Source organism: Vidua macroura, chromosome 13, assembly GCF_024509145.1.
Source record: "Vidua macroura isolate BioBank_ID:100142 chromosome 13, ASM2450914v1, whole genome shotgun sequence".
Lineage (NCBI taxonomy): Eukaryota > Metazoa > Chordata > Aves > Passeriformes > Viduidae > Vidua > Vidua macroura.
Genome location: NC_071583.1, coordinates 423,333 through 444,697, shown reverse-complemented (window position 1 = coordinate 444,697; position 21,365 = coordinate 423,333). Strand labels below are relative to the sequence as shown.

Here is a 21,365-nt window from a genome sequence, read left to right as displayed (position 1 = left end):
CATCAAAACCCTCGCTCTGCCTGACTTCTTGGGGGACAATGCCAACCTTCCTAATGCTTTGGCTCTCGTCACTACTCCAGTGCCAGCCCCCAGCCCTGCTCCCACCTGAGGTCCGTGCACTGCTTGGAGGAGTTGATGAGGACACGGAGCTCTGAGCCGACATCCAGCCTGCTGCCTCTGATGGTCACTCTGGTTCCTCCTGCCTTCGGGCCATTCGCAGGAGCTATGGACTGCACCACGGGAAGCTAAAAACAAAGGGGAAATCTGTTTTCTAGCCTGGTAAATCTGCAGCTGGATATTCCACACTGTACATGGGAATTGATTCAGAACTTCGAGTAAGTGTCCAGCACTGTGAGGATCAAACAGCAGCACAGCAAAAGCTTTTGCTGGCAAGGTTTCAGAAAAAGAGAAGTGATACAAACACTAAGGAGTAAGATCATATAAAACCTCTGTGACTCTCAGTGGTCCCTAAATACTGTCTATAAATGAAACATGGGGCCAAACAGGAGCCCAAGATCCCACCATTCCCTTCAGATTTCCAGCAGGAGGTCCAGAGCCAGCGACAGCACAAGGTCCATCAATAAAAGGAAATTTCTCACTCATTCCCTCCCTCACCATCTCAGCTCTTCCAGATCCATGTCCTCCAAAATGCAAAGATAATGTTAAAGCTCCACTGGAGGATGGCCTTGAGATCAGTAAAATGGCCACCTGGGTTTAGATAACTGAATATCAGACCCCTGCTAAGGAAGCTTCAAATCTGTATCTCTTGAGGTAACAGGAACTGAGGGGGAAGTTACTTTGCTTCTTGCCATTTGCAGCATAAATTAGCACGTATGTTATCTGTGTTTGCAGCCCCTGGAAATCTTCCTGAGATTCATGAGCTGGAGGCTTTGATAACTCACGTGGCGCTGAGCCCTCTTGTCTGCTTACAGGCACCCCAGGAGAGGCTGCTGGCAACATCCCTGCTCCATTCGAGCAGGACAGCCAGGGCAGAGCAAATCATGATCTCTAGACCCTTCCATAGGGCACTGGCGACTCCCTCTCAGACAGGCCCACAGGGGCTGGCCCCACTCACCCCCAGCCCATCCCTTGCTCGTGCAGAGCAGACCCTCGCAGGCGGGTGGCGGAGGGCAGGCTGAGCCTGCTGCTAATGCCTTGCCTGGCAGTCTCTGCCACACAAACCCTTGCATTAACATCTACCCTGGCCCTTGTCCTACACTCAGATGGCTTCACTCCTCTATTGCCGTTTCCTCTGTCAGTTCTGATCGTCACCCATTTCCACCGGATCTGTTTTGCTAATTTCTATTTCTCTGTCTGCGGGCAGCTGTCTCCTGGCCTTGGCCCTTAACCCACATATTCATAAGTGCAGCTACAGCATCAGCAGAGAGGATTATTGTTGCTCCCCAAAGCCCTTCCCCTTAGCCAGAGCCAGGGGCTGCTGCTCTTGGTGCACTGCCAGCACCAATCACCTCCATCGTAGCTTTGGCAAATCCAGCTCATCCATAGCCTGCTGTAATGTCCTGAAGAAGCCTCTCCCTCCTCCTCAGTACAATTACAGCTGAATTCTGTCTCTTCTAGGCATGTATAATGGGGACTTTGAAAGATGTAGCACACAAACAATATCTGGTATTTCATGAAGTACCTTCTTTGGGAGGGCAGTTCTGAAAGGCTTTTAAACTTTTCCAGGCAAACTGTATTAGTGCTCAAGCTCAGGTCTCACCAAGACCAGCTTTGCACGGTGTAGGCTACTCCATTTGCATGCCATCAGATGGGAGAGGAGAACCAAGAAAACAAGAGTGTTGCTTGGTCTGCAAATGGCATGAAAGCTACTTTCAGTGTGACACACCTCCATCATGCAGTGTCCCTCCCCAACACGTGCACAAGGCAGGGCACTCCCTCATATCTGCTCCAAGCTTTGCTAAGACAAACAAGACAGACAGACAGACAGATAGCAGTTTTCTACTGTGCCACCCAAGCAGGAACAGCTTCTCTCCCACTCCAGGAGGAGCCTGCTCCCTAAGCTTGCCCAGGGCTGCCATGGACCCAGGCTGAGGTCAGGGACTGGCTTTGTTTAGCATTGGTGCTTCCACAGGTGTTTCCTGAGAGGCTTTTCCTCGCATGTTAAGAGCTGGTGAAGGAGCTGCCCAGCCCTGTTCCACTCTCTGGGCCCCTCTCCCCCCTCTCAGCCAGCAGCCAGCAGTGGAGGATGTGCCAGCTCAGCACACACATCCTGAGAATCCCCAAACCAAGGGGGCTGCTGTGAACCTGGACACCTGGAAACTGTGGAAATGGGATCTGGGAACTCCTGCTGGGACTGGCCTGGCAGTGCCATCACCTCATCAGCCTCTCCCCATGCAGTGTCAGGCTGGCTCTGCTGAGTGCTGGGCTGTGCCATGCCTGTGCTGGCTGCATGCTCTCAGCTCCCTGAACTAAACACCCAATCTGTCTTTGGCTTCAGGGTGGGAGAATCACACTCCGTGATCTGTCCCAGATTCCTCACAAGGACCACCAGGAATCAAAGTGTTTTCTGGGGCTCCAAGTCTTCTCCCAGGCCAGCAACTTGCAGCACGGACTGTCCTGCCCCAGCTGAAGCTGCAGGGGAGGCACAAAGGCTCCAAGCACTCCACGTGCCCTCAGCACCCACCCCTCATGGCTGCCCATGGATACTGTCCAAGAAGAAGGCTCGAGTAGGGAAGAGAAAAAATGCATGGATTTCTCTCCAGGTTTATAGAGATGAAAGCTATCTTTGTGGAACAGCACAGCACAAAGTTATAAAGGGCTTTTCATTGCACAGTGACATGGAGTTAGCTTCAGTCTAATCCCTATGCATTATTTCATGCAAAAACTAATACAATCTCTGCAGCAAAAATATCAGTTCTAAACAATGTGAGTTTATGGAATGTAACTTACACAGCACAAAGGGGCTTCACAAGTCTCAAAAAATCTCACAGGTTGTAACAACACTTCAGCAAAAGAGGTAGAAGAAAACTGAGTTCCTTTTTATAGCAGGAGAATTGTCAATAGAGGTGGGATGAGACAGACCCCTGCAGGAGCTGAGTCTGGGAGCGTGACTGTGCTGCCAGTATCCTGCTGTGGTCCTGCCACACCCCACACAGGTGACCACAGGTGAGGTGACTCCTCAGCAGCTCCTTAAGGACCCCAACATTCCTGTTTCTCAGCCAGCTGGGGAAGGCATGGGGAGCTGCACACCCACTTCAAGGGGCACAGGAATCACCAAAGGAACACTCAGGAGACAGCACTCACCACGTAGGAGTACCGCTCCCTGGACCTCCCCTCCCGGCTCACGTTAACCGTGACCACATCCGAAAACGCCTCCGGAGCCTCTCCGGTCTGGCACACGACTCTGTGGATGGATGAGGCAGATGGCAGCAGTGCCAGGGGCGAGGGGCAGCAGCAGCTGGCCTCTGCCTGCCCTCAGGGACAGGGAGGGACAGGCATGGGCCGGGGACATGCAGGGGTCATGGTCGCTCCTCCCAGCTCCCCCCACTCACGTCTCAGAGACGACGTATCTGTCGGGCAGCGGGGCGCAGTGCACGCCGCCCACGCGGACGGCGCCCAGGATGTCACTGAAGCGGCGGCCCAGGTTCCTCCCGCGGATGGTGAGCAGCGTGCCCCCCTCCAGAGGCCCACGCAGCGGCTCGATCTGCAGCACCAAGGGGCAGGTCATAAAGTCAGAGCATCACAGGATCCCAGAACAGTTTGGGTTGGAAGAGACCTCAAAGATCATCTATGATTCATGCCATTGGCAGGGACACCTTCCACTAGACCAGGTCAGGGAGAACCAGGAGTTTCTGGCCTTCATCCCTGAGCCAATCCCGGTGCCCAAGCACTACCTGGGCCCTGTGAAGCAGACAAAATCACTCCTCACACTTCTGCTTGCCCAGTGCACCCAACACCAGAGTCTCCTTGCTCCAGCTCGGCAGAGGAGAACACTTCTCTGCTGTGTTGGGCAGTGGGGTTTAGTCAAGGATCATTTCAGCTGCAAACACACCTGGGAAGAAACATGCTTTCTTCCCCACACCAGCTTTGAACCCACTCCTACACTGCCGGTTTCACCTGACAGCTGCTGCCACCAGCGCTGTGAGGGGACAGAGTACTGGACACAACAACATCCCAGTGCTGAGAGAGGACAGGGTACCGGCCATGACTGTGCTGCTGTTGTTTTTCCCTCTAGCATGATGAAGACCGGATCCTGCCACTAGCAAGATGTCCTTGGCACCAGGTGACTTGACAGCATAGAAAGTCAGTGCTGGTCTTGACCCCGTCCTGTGCCAGGGACAATGTGCAGATCCTCCTCTGCTCCAGGCAGCACAGTGCAGCCAGTCCCAGCCCTGGGCACCACCCGCCACCTCGCGCCGCGCCGCGCCACACTGCGAGCGCCCTGCATGCTGCCCTCGGGTCTTACCTTGCGAATCTCAGGAGGTGGGCAGACTTCAGAGACCTGTGGAGGCTCGGTTTGCAGCCTGCAGCTGGAGCTGCTCTCACTCCAGAGGCAGCGGTGCCCCAGGTCCTCCCTCCCCAAGCACTGGGAGCAGTCGGTGCTGCCAGTCGCACAGTTGTACACCTCCACTGAAGCACCAGAGACAACAGACAACATGAGCTCCAGGCCTGAGGCTCTCACAGCTTTGCTTAGCCTAAGGCAATCCAACACATATGCCCCCCCCCCCACTCCCACCACCTGCCCACTACATTAATCCAGTAAAATCTGAAATCCAGCGGATGAGCAGAGCAGTCTGCACACACAGCGAGACGAGGCAGCACTTGGCTACCATCCTGCAGGCTTCCCAGAAGGCCTGGGCACTTCTTCACACTACAATATAATTTAGCACGTTCTTTTCCTTTTTCTCCCCCTTGAAAAACAAGCAACACCCAAACTTGGAACCTTTTGTCAATTAATGCTACATGTTTCCAACTCTCAGCATCCACATGGGAAGCTGCTTGGCAAAGTTGGCTCCATCCTGCCAGGAAAATAATCACATTGCTTCCACACTGACAAAAAATGGGGTAGTTTGTGCTTTGTACAGCGTTTACAGTTCTGTCCTTCCCCCTGTGACACAGACCCCTTTCAGTGACTTCTTCTCCCTTCAGATCTGCTCAGCTCAACTTCCATCTGTTTTTATTATACTGCCTTCACATCTCCATTAGCTGATGCCCTGAGTTACATTTCCTCTCCAGCCTCAAGACTTCTGCCACTGAAGTGTGGGTATCTATGGAGGTAACAGTCAGAAATGCTCAGAAAACATGGCTTTCACACCCTTTTCCCCACAGGAGACTTTGCAGGAGTACATAAAACACAGAAACAGACACAAATTTGGCACTTCTGCTCTCAGGAGCATCTTAAGGCACTTCCTGAGTAACTAATGAGTCCCTCAGCCTCACTGCTCTGCTGTGCTAATGAAACTCCATCAGCACCAACACTCTGCCTGTGCCATGCTAACGAAACATCGCTGGTACTGAGGATCTCTCCTATTCTCCACAAAAAAAAACTTATTCCATGTCATCTGCAGTCTCCCCAGGAGATTACACTGGGTGGTTTTCCAACCAATAGCACAGCTTGTATTCCTTCAATGGACTATCAAACAGAGTGTGCAATAAAAGCTAATAAACACTGAAATAATAAACAATAACATCAGTGATTTCATTAAAGACATTTTTTAAATGATGTTTGTCTAGCAGATCTCTGATGCAAGGCAGTCTCTCTAATGTGACTCACACCAGCCTGAGCAAAGCGAGGAGGAGCCAGAGCAGCATAACAGTCCCGTGGGAACTCCAAATATTCTGGCCAATTCCGATGGATGCAAACATGGCCTATGTAAATGAGCTTCTGCTCCATGCAGGAGGAGGGGAATTCCACCACGCTTTTTCTGCTGTGGTTCCTGCTCCCAGCGCCACCCACACAGAGAACTGAGTCTTCTACACAGCCAAAGCCCCATGTCCCACCCCCCTCCTCAGGGTTACCACTGTATTGCAAAATTATGCCCTCTTCTTTCTGCAGAGAAACCAGATCTCATGCCTGGCTATGCTGGTATTTCCAGGTATTTTTACATTGCAAGATAATCCTCCTCTGTTCACAGGGGTTTATCATGGGGAAACCTTTCTATCCTGGTCACTGGTTGTTGGTGCTTGTGTCTTTCTCCCTGTCACAGCCATCCTCCAAAGGAAAGCTCTCTTTGGGCTCTCATCCTCCTCTGCACTTCAGATAAATCAGCCCCTTCTGCCACAGCTGCTGACCCTGTTGAGAGGCAAAGGAGCTGGGGAATGCTGCCTCCAGCCAGAGCCCTTGGCAAGGGGCACTGCCAAACCTCGGCCACGCCGAGTGTGGCAGCTGTTGTGCCAGCCCGGCTCCGTGGCCGACCCACTGGGCTCGTCCTGCCTGGCTACCGTGTCTGAGTCTGACTCATTTTGAGTCTGACTGCCTGCCCTCCTCAGTTTGCTGATGTAGCAAGGGCTTTTTTGGGAATCCAGCCACTCTTCGTAGAGACAGAGAACGGGCCAGGGGTGAAATGTGCTTACACATTTTATTCCTTCTCAGCAGAGGAAGCAAAAAGAAGGACTCAATTTTCACAGCATGTGGAACCTTGATGCCATGCTCCTGTGAGAGCTGAGGGAAGAGCCCTGCCCCATCCCTCCTCTCCCAGGGAGGAATTCCTGTCTAGCCCACATCCCAGCTGTGGGCTGTGACTGCTGTGACTGAGAGCACCAGGCAACCTGAGCCATGCACCGCTGACAGGTGAGACCTGAGCTGCACTTCAGGGTGGGGCTTGACTTTGGCTGGCTGTAACAGGGATGTGTGGGTGCCACTCTGGGCTCTGGGCTCACGTTCATGGAGGGTGACTCTGGGTAAATACACTTTTTGCATGTGCCTGAGAGAAGGAATTGTGCTGTGCCCACTGGAGCCATGGTTTCTCTCCTGCAGCCATAAACTCTGCCCAGGTTTGAGAGTCATTCAAGCCAACCAGATGAGAGAAGCACATAAAAATATTTTCAACTCAGACCTGTCATCATCTCCGGACTGTCAATAAATCTGTCTGGTTTGTCCTTCAGCTGGAGGTTCACTGGGAAGCGATGGCTTTTCTCTGATGTGTGGAGCTGCACACAAAACACAAACAAAAACTTATGAAATTTAGTGAAATAGGAGGTTACATACACACACATACCCCCCATGGATTGACCTTTCTTGTGAGGCTTCTTTGACCACTGCTCCTCCAGACACAGGGGTCTTATCCTTAGCAGAAGAAGTGGGACAGCTGTTTTGTTTTAATCATTTTGCTGAAGTCCCAGTAAAGGGCACCAGGACACAGTGCATATCGTGGTGAGCACAGAGCCCTGGGTTGCTGCTATTTTTAGCAGAAATGGACAGGAAAACGAGCAGCCTGGACTGTCTGCACATTCTCAGTGTGGGGCTGTGATACAGGTGACGTGATGGGAAAGTGCTCTTCTCCAGCATCAACTTGCAATGTTCCTACTGGTGAAAGCCCAAATGTTTGCTGCATTTTGCAGGTGCAGTTTGCCCTCCGGCAACCACACACTGCTTTCCAGTGAGCATCACAGCATTTTCTCAGGCCAATTCCTTGTTCAAAGTAAAAGCTACAGAAACAGCAATCCTGAAAAGTGGCCAATTTTTTTGTCTGAACAAAACTCTTCCCATTTATAAAGGTAAAGAAGCAGCTCTTTCCCAAGCCCCAGGGGAGCGGGGGCCAAAGCTACGGCAGATCCCCACGGAGCTGGGAACACAGCAGTGGTGACACGTGTGTGCCCTGCCAGCATCAGCACATGCAGAGAGCCCAGAGGGGCGAATGCAGGAGTGAGAGATGGACAGGAGAGAGCAAGTGGTGTCCCACTGCCAGGTGGGAGGTTGGGGGTAAGACCCTGCCTGCCCTCGGACCTGATCCTCAGCCTGGGGGAAGCAGGGCTGGCAGCCTCGCCCCTCGACTCACCAGCACATGCACACACTCCACGGCAGAGGAGTTCACCCACCGGGCTTCAAATGTCCCGTCTGTCCCAAAATGGCACTCCAGAGCTGTCTCCTAGGAGAGGGAAGACAAGGGCAGAATGGCTGTAATAACCATCTAGTGCAGTTCTCTGTCGGTCAGTCGATCAGCAGGGTCCATGTCCCACCTTGATTCTGCCACTGGCACCTGGACTCTGCCCAAGTCAAACAGGAGATCAGTACCCGACACCAAAGGTGCAGACCAGGAGCTGTGCCTGGCCCACAGCACACACAGACCAGATGTGCCTGGCTGGGCTCTTGTAGCCCCAACAGCTCCTCTGGGCCGAGGTGTGTAGAACTCATGCTGCAGCACAGACTGAGAGCCAGCGCTGTCCCAGGCCACCTTGTCCAAAGCAGCCCAAACCAGTCGGAGATTTGGGCTCAAAGTTACCTTCCTCCTCCTCCTCCCAACAACTACACTGAGCAAATCTCTAATTCAAGCAAGGACCCAGCTAAGAACAGGTTCAAAGGCAATTTTCTGTGCTGTTTTCCTGATAACACAAGGATGATATCCTGCACCAAATTATTGCTGTGCCCACATCCTGCAGGAAAAAATCCTATCTCCAAGCAGCAGTTGATACTTCACCACTACTGAGGTCTAACTACCCTTTGAAAACTGGCAGATCTGATAAAAGACATGGAAGGAAGCACCAGGCTCCTGGCAGGCAGCTGCTGGCTCAGCAAACACACAGGCAGGATCCTGCCTAGTGCATCACCTGCCCCCAAGCAGCTCTGGCTCTGCAGGCTGCCCAGAGCCCTGGCCTCATGTCCCTGCCTGTGCAGTGCCCCTGCTACAGCAAAGGGTTGGGGCACATGTCTCTGAGGCTCCCAGCTTCAGCAGCACTCACGAGTTCCTCCAGAGAGGGAAGGAGAAGAAATCCTACCCGGCACCCTGGGACAATGAGCAGGAGGTGATGGAAGGAAGCCAGACTGCCAGAGCCTCTCCTGCTGCCCCTTTCCTGCTGACTCCATTTCCTGTGGGCTCCATGCACTATTGCTTCCTCCTCAGCCACCTCCAGCATCCAGACAGGAAGAAGGATTTCTCACCCTGTTTTGCTGATTGCAGAGGTCACAGCCTCCTTCCTGGAGGCTGGAGCTGTGCAGGAAAAGGCCACCCCATCCAGGCACGAGGGTCTGCTCTGCCCCTGCGCCGAGGGCAAGGAGGTGTGGTGGGAGTGGTGCCCCCACGGCCTCTAGCAGCACCCTCCAGCATGCCAGAACAGCTCCACTGGCACTTCCAAAATTCTCCTCTCCTGAAGAACAAGGAGCCACTCGGCTGCCCAGGATGCTGGAATCATCAGCAGGGGCAAGGCAAATGTGGCCCCATGAGCCCTGTTGATCTGAGCCAAAATTACTAAGGGCAGCTTTCTACAAACACCAGAGCTTACTCAAGCAGTTTCCCAGTGCTCAGCCTCTTTGCCCCAAATTCCTCTGGTTGTTTCTGGCATGCAGCACATCTCCAAAGGCACCATTTGATGTCCATTCCTGCTTTTTGCTGTTAGAATTAACATGTCAGAAAATTTCACAAAAAATACTTTTTCACATCAAACAAGCTCTGCAGTGATGACCCGAAAGACATTTCCACACCAAATGAGCTCTGCAGTGACAATCTGGAGTTAAACAATGCTTCCATGCTGTACTCAAACACTGTGGCTCAGACAGGGCTCCCTGCCCACCACTCAGAGCTGTGTCCTTTATTCCTCAGCGCAGGCACTGGATGTGGGGCTGGGGGAGCTGACACCGGCATGCTGTGTGGTGGAGCAAACACCCGCAAGGGAACAGGGAGATTTATTTCCCCCAAACACCTGTCCAAACCTTCCCAATGCCTTTAGGAACTCATTTACCTTAGAGAAAGTTGCATTGGCCAGTGAGATCATGATGTTCCGAGATACACCCGTGGGCATCGGCTCCAAAGGGGCAGGTACTATTTGAGGACAGTCAATTTTCTTCTGCTGGGTACAAAAATAAGGACAAAAAGGGGTTAGCTGGGTGCATGCTGAGCATCCTCAGCAACAAGGGAAGAGGAACCATCAAGGTCCTTGATAAGATTCATTTCACTGGGAAATGGGAACTGCCAGGTGCACAGTGACCCTGTACCTGCACCTCAGCTGCCACTCTGGCCGTGACAGGGCCAGAATAACTCTGAAAGGAGGCACTGCCACCTCCAATGGCAGATCTACCGGTGTGAGCCTCTCCCACCCCCTGTAAGCCGTGTCACACCATTGCCCTGCTCACTCCTGCCAGCACCTGCAGAGCCTGTGCTCCAGAGTCTCCACCTGCACAGCGGCGCTGGGAGTGCACAGCCTGCGTGTGCAGGGACAGAGGGTATGAGGAACTACAGGGCCTTCAGTGAGGGGGCTGCAGTAGTAGGGCAGCTGCAGTGAAAGGCTTAAATGAAGCTGAAAAATTATTTTAAAAGGTCATCTGTCTCCTTACTTTTGTTCTTGTTTTAAATTGATGTCTCAGACACTGGAGCTGACTCAGAATTCCAGTCTATGTGACAAACCCGTCCTGTTCTCTCATGAGACGTAAATCACACTGCAAAACTACAGCAAAAATGAAGCCAGATTGTGCATGGCCCCAGGGTACATCCAGAGTAATGCCTGTGACAGTGGAGCCATTGGGGTAAAAGACAACAAAATACTCGGTCCATTATGCAGAATCATTTGCAGCAGGCAAGATTTCCTCTCGCTTGCACTAAAGGTTATCCTGCTGTGGCTCCACTGATGGCAGTGCTGCTGCTGCTCCAAGGAGAGGCCAAGCCTGCCCTCCCAGTGCTAGGATGCCTGTTCAGACTCATCCCTGCAGCCAGACACATCCCTGGGACCGGACGTGCAGCGAGGGGGAGGTTTCTCTCCTGCCCTCCCCAGACCTAGATAGGGGTCAGGGAACTACCTGGAAGTGCCTGTTTGACTGTGGAAAAAATATTTCACTTCTGTCAGGACACTCATTGTTAGTGCTGCCTAGCATAGTTGGTGCTGCCTAAACAAGGAGATTAAATAAGAGATGAATGTGATATGGGAAGCAAAACAGCAAAGCAAACAACTGGAGAGAGATTTCAGTCCCAAGCCTCTCCCAAGGATATAAAAAGAGTTAAAATAAAACCAGCACACTACAATTTCAAGCAAAAGCTCCCCTGGCCTGGTGAGTATTTGCATGTCACCAGAGCTGGCACAGCTTCCCATAGAAATACACTTTAGAGGACTGATTAACCTGTCATCTTGGAGCCCCTTCTCCTGCTGTTCAGCCACCAGCAATAGAGCTTCCAGCTGACTATATCCTTCACATCTGGATCAGAGGAAACGGGCAGAATGCCCAAGATGCTGCGGGTGGAGCCAGTAGGATGCAGCTTTCCCTGCAGAGCCATGCTCAGGTGCAGCCGCACCAGCAATGGTTTGTTTACCAAAAGCTCCAACTGCACGATGAAAGCACCATGTTTCCAGGGCTACCGAGCACCTCTCCCGCTCACAAGATCAGCAGGAGGCACAGAGAGAAAACAAACATACCCAAGCAGGTCAGCATCCAGCCCAACTGTACCTCTGGAGCAGGAGATCCAAGGAGATCTTTGCTAATCGAGGACGAACCCAGAGCAGTCCCCAGGTGACCCCACAGCCCTGATGTCACCCAGTGTCACTGCTGAAACTGACACCCCCAAGTCCCTGGCACGAGCAGCGCAGCAGTGCCCAGCAGCACACACAGCAGGAGCACCCCCTGCCCCAACAGCAGCGTGTGCCAGACCCCTGCAGGGTTCCCCAGGCTCTGGCACAGGACAGACACCCAACAGGAGCAACACCAAGATGGTCTTCAACTTCCCAGCACCCATCCAGACAGCCAGAGAACATGCCAGACACTGAAACCTGTGAAGTGAACAAAGAGGATGCTTCCCCAAAACACCTGGGTGTGCACAGGCAGGCACAGCTGACCCCAACACACTGCCCTGTGCTGCTGGGGTGGTCCCTGGCAGGGACTTTTCCATCCCCATTTCCCGGGAATTTACAGGATCCGGAGCTGTAAGTGCTGGCTTCGGCTCCACCCCCATGCCCTGCACTCATCCCCACTGGAGGAGAGTGGATGCCAGGGCTGGCCCTGGGCTCAGCCTGAGAGAGAGGGTGGGACATCTGACATGGGCCAAACTCCTCTCAGTGATGAGCATGGGGAACACTGGAGACCTGAGTTAAGAGCAGAGGTGCAAAAGGGATATTCAATTTACAGTGTTAAAGCTTGGCTTGGATCTAGAGCAGATTGATTGCTAAAAGGCCCATTTTATTTAAATTAACTTCAATTTAAACTTCAGTAGTAGGAACACTCTGAGTCTCTGGGTATTAAAGCTGCAATTTGGAAAGGGGCAATTTTCTCCTCTGGGTGAGCACCCTAGTGGTGCCCCAGCACATTTTTAACATAAAGCAACCTCGAGTCGAAGCCAAGGGAATGGTGGAGAACGGCTGTTTCTTCTTGCACTCAAACCCAGGTGGCCCAGGATGTGGAGAAAGAGCGGCATTGCTCCAGGTATGAGAAGTCATGGAAAGCCAAGAGATGGAGCCCACAGGAGGCACCAGGACAGCTGAATCCCTGAGCCAGCCTCCCCCCAGGCACGGCTCGGCACAGCACAGCGGCAGGGCACGGCGCTGCCCACCCACACACATCCCCCTCCTGAACACAGCTGAGCAGGGTGCCCCAACCCCAGCAGGGCACGAGCCACGGCCAGCGACTGCTGGCCACTGCTGGAGCAGGCTCGGAGCCCGAGCAGCAGCTGAAGGAGCCTCACCTCCACCCGCAGCGCATCCTCACACTGTGAGTGGTTGGAGACACAGCTGTAGGCAGAGGGGCACCAGTGGCACTTCCACCTGGCCGAGAGGCAGCTGGTGCACCTGAAATGGCAAAGGCAAGGTGAGCAAAGCAGAGTATAGGTTGCTCAGAGGGGCCACACCTCAGCCCTGCAACCCATCTTCACACTGTGCAGCCTTTAATGGTGCCTAGAAAAACCCAAGGCAGGTGCTGGATTTCCCTCTCTTCTCCCAGGGAGCTGGCAGGGGATGTGGCCAGAGCCCATCACCCCCAGGCATCTCTGCCTGGCCTCAGGCCATGGCAGACTGAGAGCCACCCTCCCCTACTTAGCAAAAAACATTTTTCCGAAAAAAAATGCTCCTTCCCCTCATCTGTCTCTCTGAGGAGCCTGGTGTGCTGGACCTGATTAAGACTCTCTCTGCTGTTTACAGACACGGGAGCGCTGGCAGGCCCTGTGGTCAGGTCCTGATATCATGCTCCTGAGAGGTGGATGAGTTTTGGTGTGAGCCACTAGAGCCCCCTCAAGCTGATGGGGGTATGTGACTGCTCCCACCCAGGGCTGGAAGGAGCAAGAGAGCATGACCCTGCCTTCCCCAATTCCCCACAGATTGCTGGGGAGGCCACCTCTGCTGCTGAAGGGTTAACAGAACAAGCTTTATATAAAAATATTATTTATGTTTAAAAGAAACCAAACATGTCCAGATGGCTTGAGGACCCTCCTCTGGCATCACATCTCCCACGATCCTGCCAAATCCTGCCCAGGCCCCCAGCTGCCTACTCTCAGGAGCTGAGCTCCCACACAGGAGGACCTCGTCCAGCTCTGTGCTGGCACCGCCCCGCTTCAAACTGCCCCACCACTGTCACCCAGTGCCCCCCACGCCCTGCCACCACCTGCCCACGGTGGCTCTGCTGCCTGCACACCGGGGTCACTTACGCTCTCTTCGGGTAAATGTTTCCAATCCTTTTGCAATCATAGATGGTGAAATTGGCCCGGATTATGTTTTTGTTGTTGACCCGGAGAGAAGTTTCGACGACCACGTGGTCTGAGAAAATCAAGCCAAAGAATATTGGGTTGCAACAGCCCCTTGCTCACACTCACACCCAGTAGACAAGAGAGACCCTTGGGAAAACAAGGGCTAAATATGATTTGTTTTCTCTAGGGCTTCCTCCAAGCTGCATTTCAAAACTTGGACCAGTCATCCTTTCTCCTCTGACATTCAGCTCTTCCCTCCTAAATCAGCACTTTACATTACTCTCACAAAAAAGAACATGGTGACTTTCAGCACAAAATTCCAGCATGGCATGCAAGTGTTAATTAGCAGATTTAATTATTGTCTTCACATACAGTTGGTGCTAAACTATAATTTTTAAAATGTGGTAATTAAAACATGTTAGTTATCATGTTTTAAAATCCTGCTCACTTTCCCTGTGCCAACAAACCTGCAGAGAGCGGAAATCCCTTTCTTGGCTGGTCAACACAACACACCATACTACCTTCCCTCCCCCCAAAATTGCCTATTTTTTTTTCTTTGCAATTTTGCCATATAAGCACCAGGGAGAAGAAACAATGCCTCTTTCAGAATACAGAGAATAAATCAGCACACTGGATTCCAGAAATTCATTTGGACATTGCTGAAACCAATAATACAGAGCAGTTAATGATCTCCCATTCTTTGGATAGTTTGGGAGAAAAGCAATGCAGCTTTACAAATGGGCCTAGGAAAAGTGGAATTTTCAAAAGGACTAGCTAATTCTCCCCTTACTGAAGTCAGCCATTTTCAATAGCACATTCACTCCAGCCTTGAAGGATTAAAACTTTACAAGCACTCAAGTTGGACTAAAGCATCAAACTTCTCCAAAGGCACTGAGAGGGGCTGACTGCATCGCTAAGTGGCCAGTTCAGATCTGGTCAGCTCAGCTGACTTCAGCCTCATCCACAGGTGCTCATCTCCTCTGGAGGCAGCTCCATGGAGCCTTGAGACAGGCATCTCCTTTGGCACCATCGGAAAGCAGGGGACACTGGACACCTCTGGCTGGCTTTTGATTGCAAAATGGGGCTAAGAGTTCCTGGGCTCCTTTAGGTACCCACTCACTCTTCCTTCAGAACTTCTTCTGAAAGGCAGCGTGTGTTTATATTGACATTGAAAATATCAATATAAAAAACTACATTATTTGCCCAGGGCTAAAACATTTTTGGCTTTGTACATACTAAATCTAAAGCAGAAGCTCAAAACAGATAAAAATAAGTACATGAACTGGCATTTAAATTCTGATGTTTAAAACAAAAATTGATAGATTTGAAATACTATCAATTCATGTAAAGATGGAACTTTACATGCTTCAGAGCATGTAAACTCCTATGCTTCAGAGTCATATGCCCTGTAAAACAGACACAGCTTTGGGCTTTTCTTCCCTGTATGTGTTAACTGCACATACAACTGAAAAAATAAATAAAGCCTATCAAAAACTATGTTCACAAAAGTGGTTAGAAGGAACACAGCTTGTTTGCCTCTACATACCTTGGTCATCAGGAAATGCTGGATATTTCTCGTGTGGAAGCAAACTGCAATAAATAAATTGGTTTACATAATCCCCAGCGACTCTGGCTACCGTGTGGATGTTGTTTCCATAGTCACATGAAATATTTGTTCCATTCAAGTTCGGGATAGTTCCATTTATTTGTATTATCAGGGCCTATATTAGACAAAAAAGTCAGCTATTATCACAGAAAATTATATTTCAAAATTGTCGACGTTTTAGAAGCTTTTCAGAGGTAGGCAACTCCAAAACAAGCCCACAGAGAGGGTCTGTCTTGAAACAAATAATATTTTGATAAAAACCTTTAAAATATAATTAAAATACTTTAAAATAGCAACAACACAAAACCAGGAAATGAGTTGACTCAGCTGTCTGCAGCTGATTGTGTTTGAAATTTTGCGACCCTCCCCTGTGTGTTTGGTGCAGCAGCTCTGGGTGGTTTTTGCCTGTAGGCTCGGCTCTGGGTGCTGTTTTCCTACAGACCTGGCATCCCCCCGGCTCAGGCACTGGGGTGCAGCAGGTCACCCCCAGCTCCCCGAGAGCCTTGGCCTGATGCAGCAGCATGCAGCAGAGCTCAGCATCCCCCTGACCCACATCCAAGCCACGAGAGCCGTGCTGCCCCACCCTGGCAGCAGGCAGTGGCTCTAGGGGTCCTGCAGGAGATTGATTTGGAATCGGCAGCAAAGCAAACGCACCGGGTTCTCTTTGTCAATATTGATCTCAGGCTCCAGGATGGTCATGGAAGGGCACTGCTGCACTCCTTCACTCACACTCGCCCAGAAGTTGGCCCCTGTGAAGTTGGTGCACTCATGCTGCAGAGAACACCTGCAACAAACAGAGGAACAGCTCGTGGTTGAAGAGTTTTAAAACAGGTAATAAAAATGTTGAATTGCTTGGGAGGGAAGCTCCTGAGAAAATCTTGTGTCTGTATCTTTCTCCATCCATGCAGCTAAGCCTTAACATTTGCTGCTATGTTTTAAGTGTCTGCTTGCCATGATATAAACATGAACTCCCAGAGCACCAGTGGAGCAGCAGGATTGAGGAAGGCAGGAAAAGGCCAGGCTGAACCTAAATTCAGGAGGAGAGAATGACACTTTGTCCAACATCTTCAGTTTGCAAATGTGGAATCTAATTTTGAATATCCCCTTTTGCATGTGATTTTCTTCTACTGGTAGATGAGATCTGCAGGGGCAAAACATGAACTTTCACAGGGTGTGGGTTCTCCCAGTTCCAAGGTTTGTCACCTGCAAGAGATTCTTTGCACTGGCAGCTGCCTGTGGCATGACAATGCAGCTATGGTGAAATCTTGGCTCTGAAGAACATCTCAACCCTTTGGGCCAGATGTAATAGCTTCTAACAGCACGTATTTTGTAAGGAATGGAAAAAGACTGTTGGTAGTGTGATTGTGGGGAAATACAGAAGGCACCAGGAATTCCTGCCCAGGCCTGAGGGCCAAAGGACACGCTGAAGGGCACCAGGACATGCTGGTCCTACCTGGTCTCCATCGTGCACCACCCGCAGTAGGCGTCAGCGGCGGCCAGGCACTCCGTGCACGTCGAGTACTGGCTGCAGGCAGCCACCTTCACCCGTGTCATCTGCACAACAACAGCACAGCTGCTTCCAAACGTGGCACAGCCCCACAGGAACACCCGCCCGGCCGGGACGCAGCGCACGGCCACGTGCAGCTGGAGACGAGGCAGCAGCACCTCGGGCTGCCACACCCTTCCCCTGGAGCAAACTCACCCAGCACGCCAGGAGCAATCCCTGCCATGGCTTGGAAGCTGGAGCTGTGCCATGGCCACTGGCATGGGGGTGAGCCCGAGAAGCCACTGCTGCCCACTGGGGGCCCCTGGAGCCTGTCCAAGCCAGGGGCTGCCAGCCCCTAGGGCTCGAGAAACCACAGGGTTTGCAGCCAGCTGAGCTGAGCTGAGCTGAGCTAGGCTGGGCTGGGCTGAGCTGAGCTGCTCCTTTTCAGCTGGTGCCATGGCAGGAGCCATGTGAGACCAGGTTACAGAATGTGACACTGCACCTTTCAGAGGAGTCAGATGGACATAGCTTCACAGCTTGTCCCTCTCTGTGAAAAGCTCTCACCCAGACCTGCAGAAAGCTCCTCTCCAGACAGAGCCCAGCACTCTCTGGCTGTTTACACAAAGATCAGAAAGCAGCACCACTCTAGAAACCTTGATTTGTGTAAAAATCAAGTACCTCTGGGGACTCACTTGGCAGGAGCAGTTGGAAGGGAAAGCATGTGTTGGTTTCTGCTCTCTCCTCCTTTGATCTCTAAACATTTGGGAAGGAAACCTGAGTGGTTTGGAACAGTGGGGACTGAAAATGTGAGGTGCCAAGAGCCCTGAGCTCCCACCAGGCAAGCACACTCCAGGCTGTAGGCTCCTTGGCCACAGCCCCACTTCACTCACAGCACCTCACTGTTCCCCAGCCCTGCGGGGCTCAGCAACTCCACCCCAACCCTGTCAAGCTCCTGGGGAGCTTCCCAGGATGCTAACTCCACCAAAGAAAAACGAACTCATCAGATTTATTGGAAAAGAAGCAGTCAGAGGAGGCACCGTGAGTACCACACCAGTTGTTTGATCAGCCTGAGCAGAGGGCACAGCCCAGCCAGGGGCTGAGATGAGACAGTCAGAGCCATCAGCTAAAGAGGCTTCCTGGGAGGGGTCTGTGAAATGATAATGACCAATCTGCAGGGAATTAGAGCTCAGAAAATACAAATGCAACATGTAACACTTGGGGTTGTGCATCTGTTTTGACAGATTAAAATGTAATTCAGGACAAACCCTCAGTGCCTGGAGCACTCAGCTCTCATCTTCCTACTCTGTTAACTTGATGGAGATGGGACCACCTGTCTGTACCTGCTGCAGTTCTCCAGGTCTCTGCAGAGCCCTCCTGCCACGCGCTGAGCAGAAGCCTCCCCAGGAACCACTTCTGACAGGCAGACTTTTTTCTCTGTAGGATCTCCTGAAAGCCTCCCTAAAGACCATGTACTGTCATTTTGGAGTTTCTGTACAGGAACAACCTTTCCTTATTTCTGCACTCCTGTAAGTGCAATCAGTTTCAGTATCTGTCACTCTTCTTTTTACTTGACCACCACAAAGACCTGATAAGCTGGGCTGCATGGTGTTATCACCCAGCACAGGAGAATGGACAGGCAGCTCCCCAGAAAGCCCAGTGACAGCCAAAGCTCTAAACATCTTGGCTCTCACCATTAAAGAAAATCTTATTGTCCCTTTCTGCTCCCAGCTCTGAGCTAAATCAAATGCGTGCTGTGCTCCAAGAACAGGACTGTTGAGGACTGAAGATCTCACCTGGTAAGAGGTCATCAGGTAGAGGTAAGTGGAATCAGAAGGGTCAAATTGCATGATGGGATGGACAGGCTCTCCGTAAGCCACCAAAATGGATCTCCTGCTAATAACCTTCATCGTACTGTCCAGGTTTATCTGTAGAGAGAAGAGGCCACTCGCTGAGACCATTTTCAAACACTAAGGGGAGAAGATTATTTCTCCTTTGCTATAAATAAAAACCAGAGTGGTATTCAGTGGTGCCCCAAATTGTCAAGCACTTTGCAGGCTGCACACACAGAGCTTTCCTGGAAAGTCAGCTCTGTGTCACTGGGCAGGCATGGCATGGCCCAGAAAGCCCCAGCCCTGCTCAGTGATGCAGGACCCTCACTGTCCCTGGTCCCTCTGAGGGGCTGCCTCTGGAAAGTGGCTGATTGGAGGCTCTACCCCTGCACAGCTTCATCCAGCAGTCACAGCACTGTTTGTGTTACCCTCATGCAAAGTGGCACCAGCCTTCAGGCATTCTGTATTCATACGCACATTCTGTACAGAGAACACTGAGTTTCCAAAACTTAATGAAAAACAGTGAAAATCAGCAACAGGGCTGTACAGCATGGCATCTCCTGCTCCCTGCATACTTGAAAAATAAGTGTTGTCACTCCCAGCCAGAAGAAGCTTCTATCCCTGCTGACTCCAGAGGACCATGGCAGCTGCCACAAGAGTGCCAAGTCCTACCTTGCCTCATGAATCACCAACAGAAGTGCTGGCAGTGATGGAGGAGGCTGTACAGCATCAGCCTGCCTTTCAGTTCTCTGAATGTCTTGGCATTTGACTTGAAAATTCAGTAAATTAAATGTGGCATTGCTGAGAGGAAATAACAATGGGGCTACACAATTTCTTGTGACAGTCACTTTTCAGCTTAAAACAGAAAGGGAGTGAGGAAAATTCTGGCCTTCTTACTAGCAAAGGAAGGCAATAATTGTAATGACCAAGTGTGCCTCTGTTCTCTAAATGTGGATTAATTAATTAACATAGGTTAATTAATTCTTACACTAGAGCAGCACTGACACACCCCAGTATGACAGCACAGGCTCAGGCTCCTCGCTAAGAAACATAGCACAGAGAGCTATGCAGAAAAAGGCTACTATCAATGTGTCAATTTTAAAAGCTGGCTAGCCAGAAGCTAAATTATTTCCCTGGGATAACCCAAGATGTCCATGAACTGAGCCCTGACATTCTCCACTGCATCCTCTCTCCCTCACTGCTAAGATATGCTCCACGTGGCTGTTTACAGACACCTGTGTCTGGCTCCCTCTGCCTCCTGGGCAGGTTCACCCTACACCCTCTTCACACAGGCAATTTCCCTGGATTCCAGGGGGCTGCAGGCTCTGGGGGAGAGCCCCCACAGCAGCACAGAGGGGCAGCGACCACCAGCCCTGGTGCAGCAGGGGCGCAGGCTGGGGTGGGCTGGAGGATACGCACTGCCCTGGGTGCTGGTGGGAGCAGAGCGAGGGAAGTCCTGGGTAACCCCACCACAGCACTCATCTGCAGCCTTCCACACCTGCACACACCAGGACAGACCCCTCCCTCCCATATCTGCACACACCAGGACAGACCCCTCCCTCCCACCGTTACCCTTGAGGGCACCGCACCCCGGCACGCCTTGCCCCGGCTGTGCTGCCCAAGCACTGCTGATCCTCTCACGACAGCTAGATGTGGTCTTGGTCCTCACCAAATGCCCGTCTGCAGCCGCAGAATTGCATTAATTCGCCACACGTGCCCCTGGTAGCCCTAACTGCTGCTGGCAGGAGCTGGGCAAGCACTATTTCTGCCCCTCTGCTGGCTTTTCTCAGGCAACAAATCTGAATGATTTGCTCACGCAAAGTACCTTGTGTCATGTGCCAAAGAGCAAGGAGCCCCAGAGGTAGAAGGGCTTCTGGTTATGCAGCTGTGTTGTGGAATTAGATTACAGCTATCTGAGCAAATTATCCCAGCCCAGGGTAGCCAGGAGCCTCTCCCTAATGGAGGCACTGCAGATAAGGCTGGTCTCTCTGAGATGATAATGGAGCAGAGCTGTTAATGCCGTGTGAACAGGCTGCTCTGCGTGTGGCATGTGCCCCCCAGCCCCTGCGCCTGGCCCAGTGCCAGCTCCCTCCCCCTCACAAATTACCTGCCCCTGTGGGCAAAAATCAAAGCAGGGAGCCTCTTTGTGATTGTTCCCACATTTCTGCCAGGAGCACTGTGATGCAAGGGAAGAAACTGGGTAAGTTTTCTTCCATCCAAGTATTTTGATCCAGTATCCCCCCTTATGCATCAGTTCCCTCAGGCAGAGATAAAGCAGGTATCAGCTGTCTCTGCTCCAGGCCTTTTCCCCCTCTTCTCTATGGGCTTTTGATACTGGCAGTTTACCAGACCGCTGTGGCTGCCTGGAATCAAAACTTTCTCTGGCAAACTTCAAGCACTAAGGTTACTGAGAGCTTGGCCTTGTGTCCTGGCTGCAGAGCTGGGGCATTGCATCACCCTGCATCACCTCTTAGATGCTGTTTAGAACAGACTCCACCATGGGTTCACACTTGCTTTGGATTCGGCTGTGAAGAAGAATCTCTTTGTGATTCCCCTGTCTACAAGGAGTCTTCAAAAGCCAGCACCTCATGGGGAGAATTTATTAGAAGAGCTTTTAAAAATTTTAATAACTTCAACGATTAAAATAATAACAAAATATTGTATTTAAAATTTTA

At 51.5% G+C, this 21,365-nt stretch overlaps 1 protein-coding gene across 1 annotated transcript in view; it reads right to left on the bottom strand.

The window, feature by feature from the left end:
* PLXND1 (plexin D1) overlaps positions 1–21,365 on the bottom strand; it is a 71,819-nt gene that overhangs the window by 32,758 nt on the left and 17,696 nt on the right. The window contains exons 3-15 of the mRNA XM_053989488.1: positions 18,655–18,786; positions 16,829–16,929; positions 16,030–16,159; positions 15,316–15,490; positions 13,731–13,839; positions 12,777–12,879; positions 9,856–9,963; positions 7,959–8,048; positions 7,017–7,110; positions 4,427–4,590; positions 3,513–3,664; positions 3,265–3,364; positions 106–245 (exon numbers count right to left, since the gene is read on the bottom strand). Coding sequence (XP_053845463.1) covers positions 106–245; positions 3,265–3,364; positions 3,513–3,664; positions 4,427–4,590; positions 7,017–7,110; positions 7,959–8,048; positions 9,856–9,963; positions 12,777–12,879; positions 13,731–13,839; positions 15,316–15,490; positions 16,030–16,159; positions 16,829–16,929; positions 18,655–18,786 — 1,598 coding nt within the window. The remainder of the gene's footprint in view (positions 1–105; positions 246–3,264; positions 3,365–3,512; positions 3,665–4,426; positions 4,591–7,016; positions 7,111–7,958; positions 8,049–9,855; positions 9,964–12,776; positions 12,880–13,730; positions 13,840–15,315; positions 15,491–16,029; positions 16,160–16,828; positions 16,930–18,654; positions 18,787–21,365) is intronic.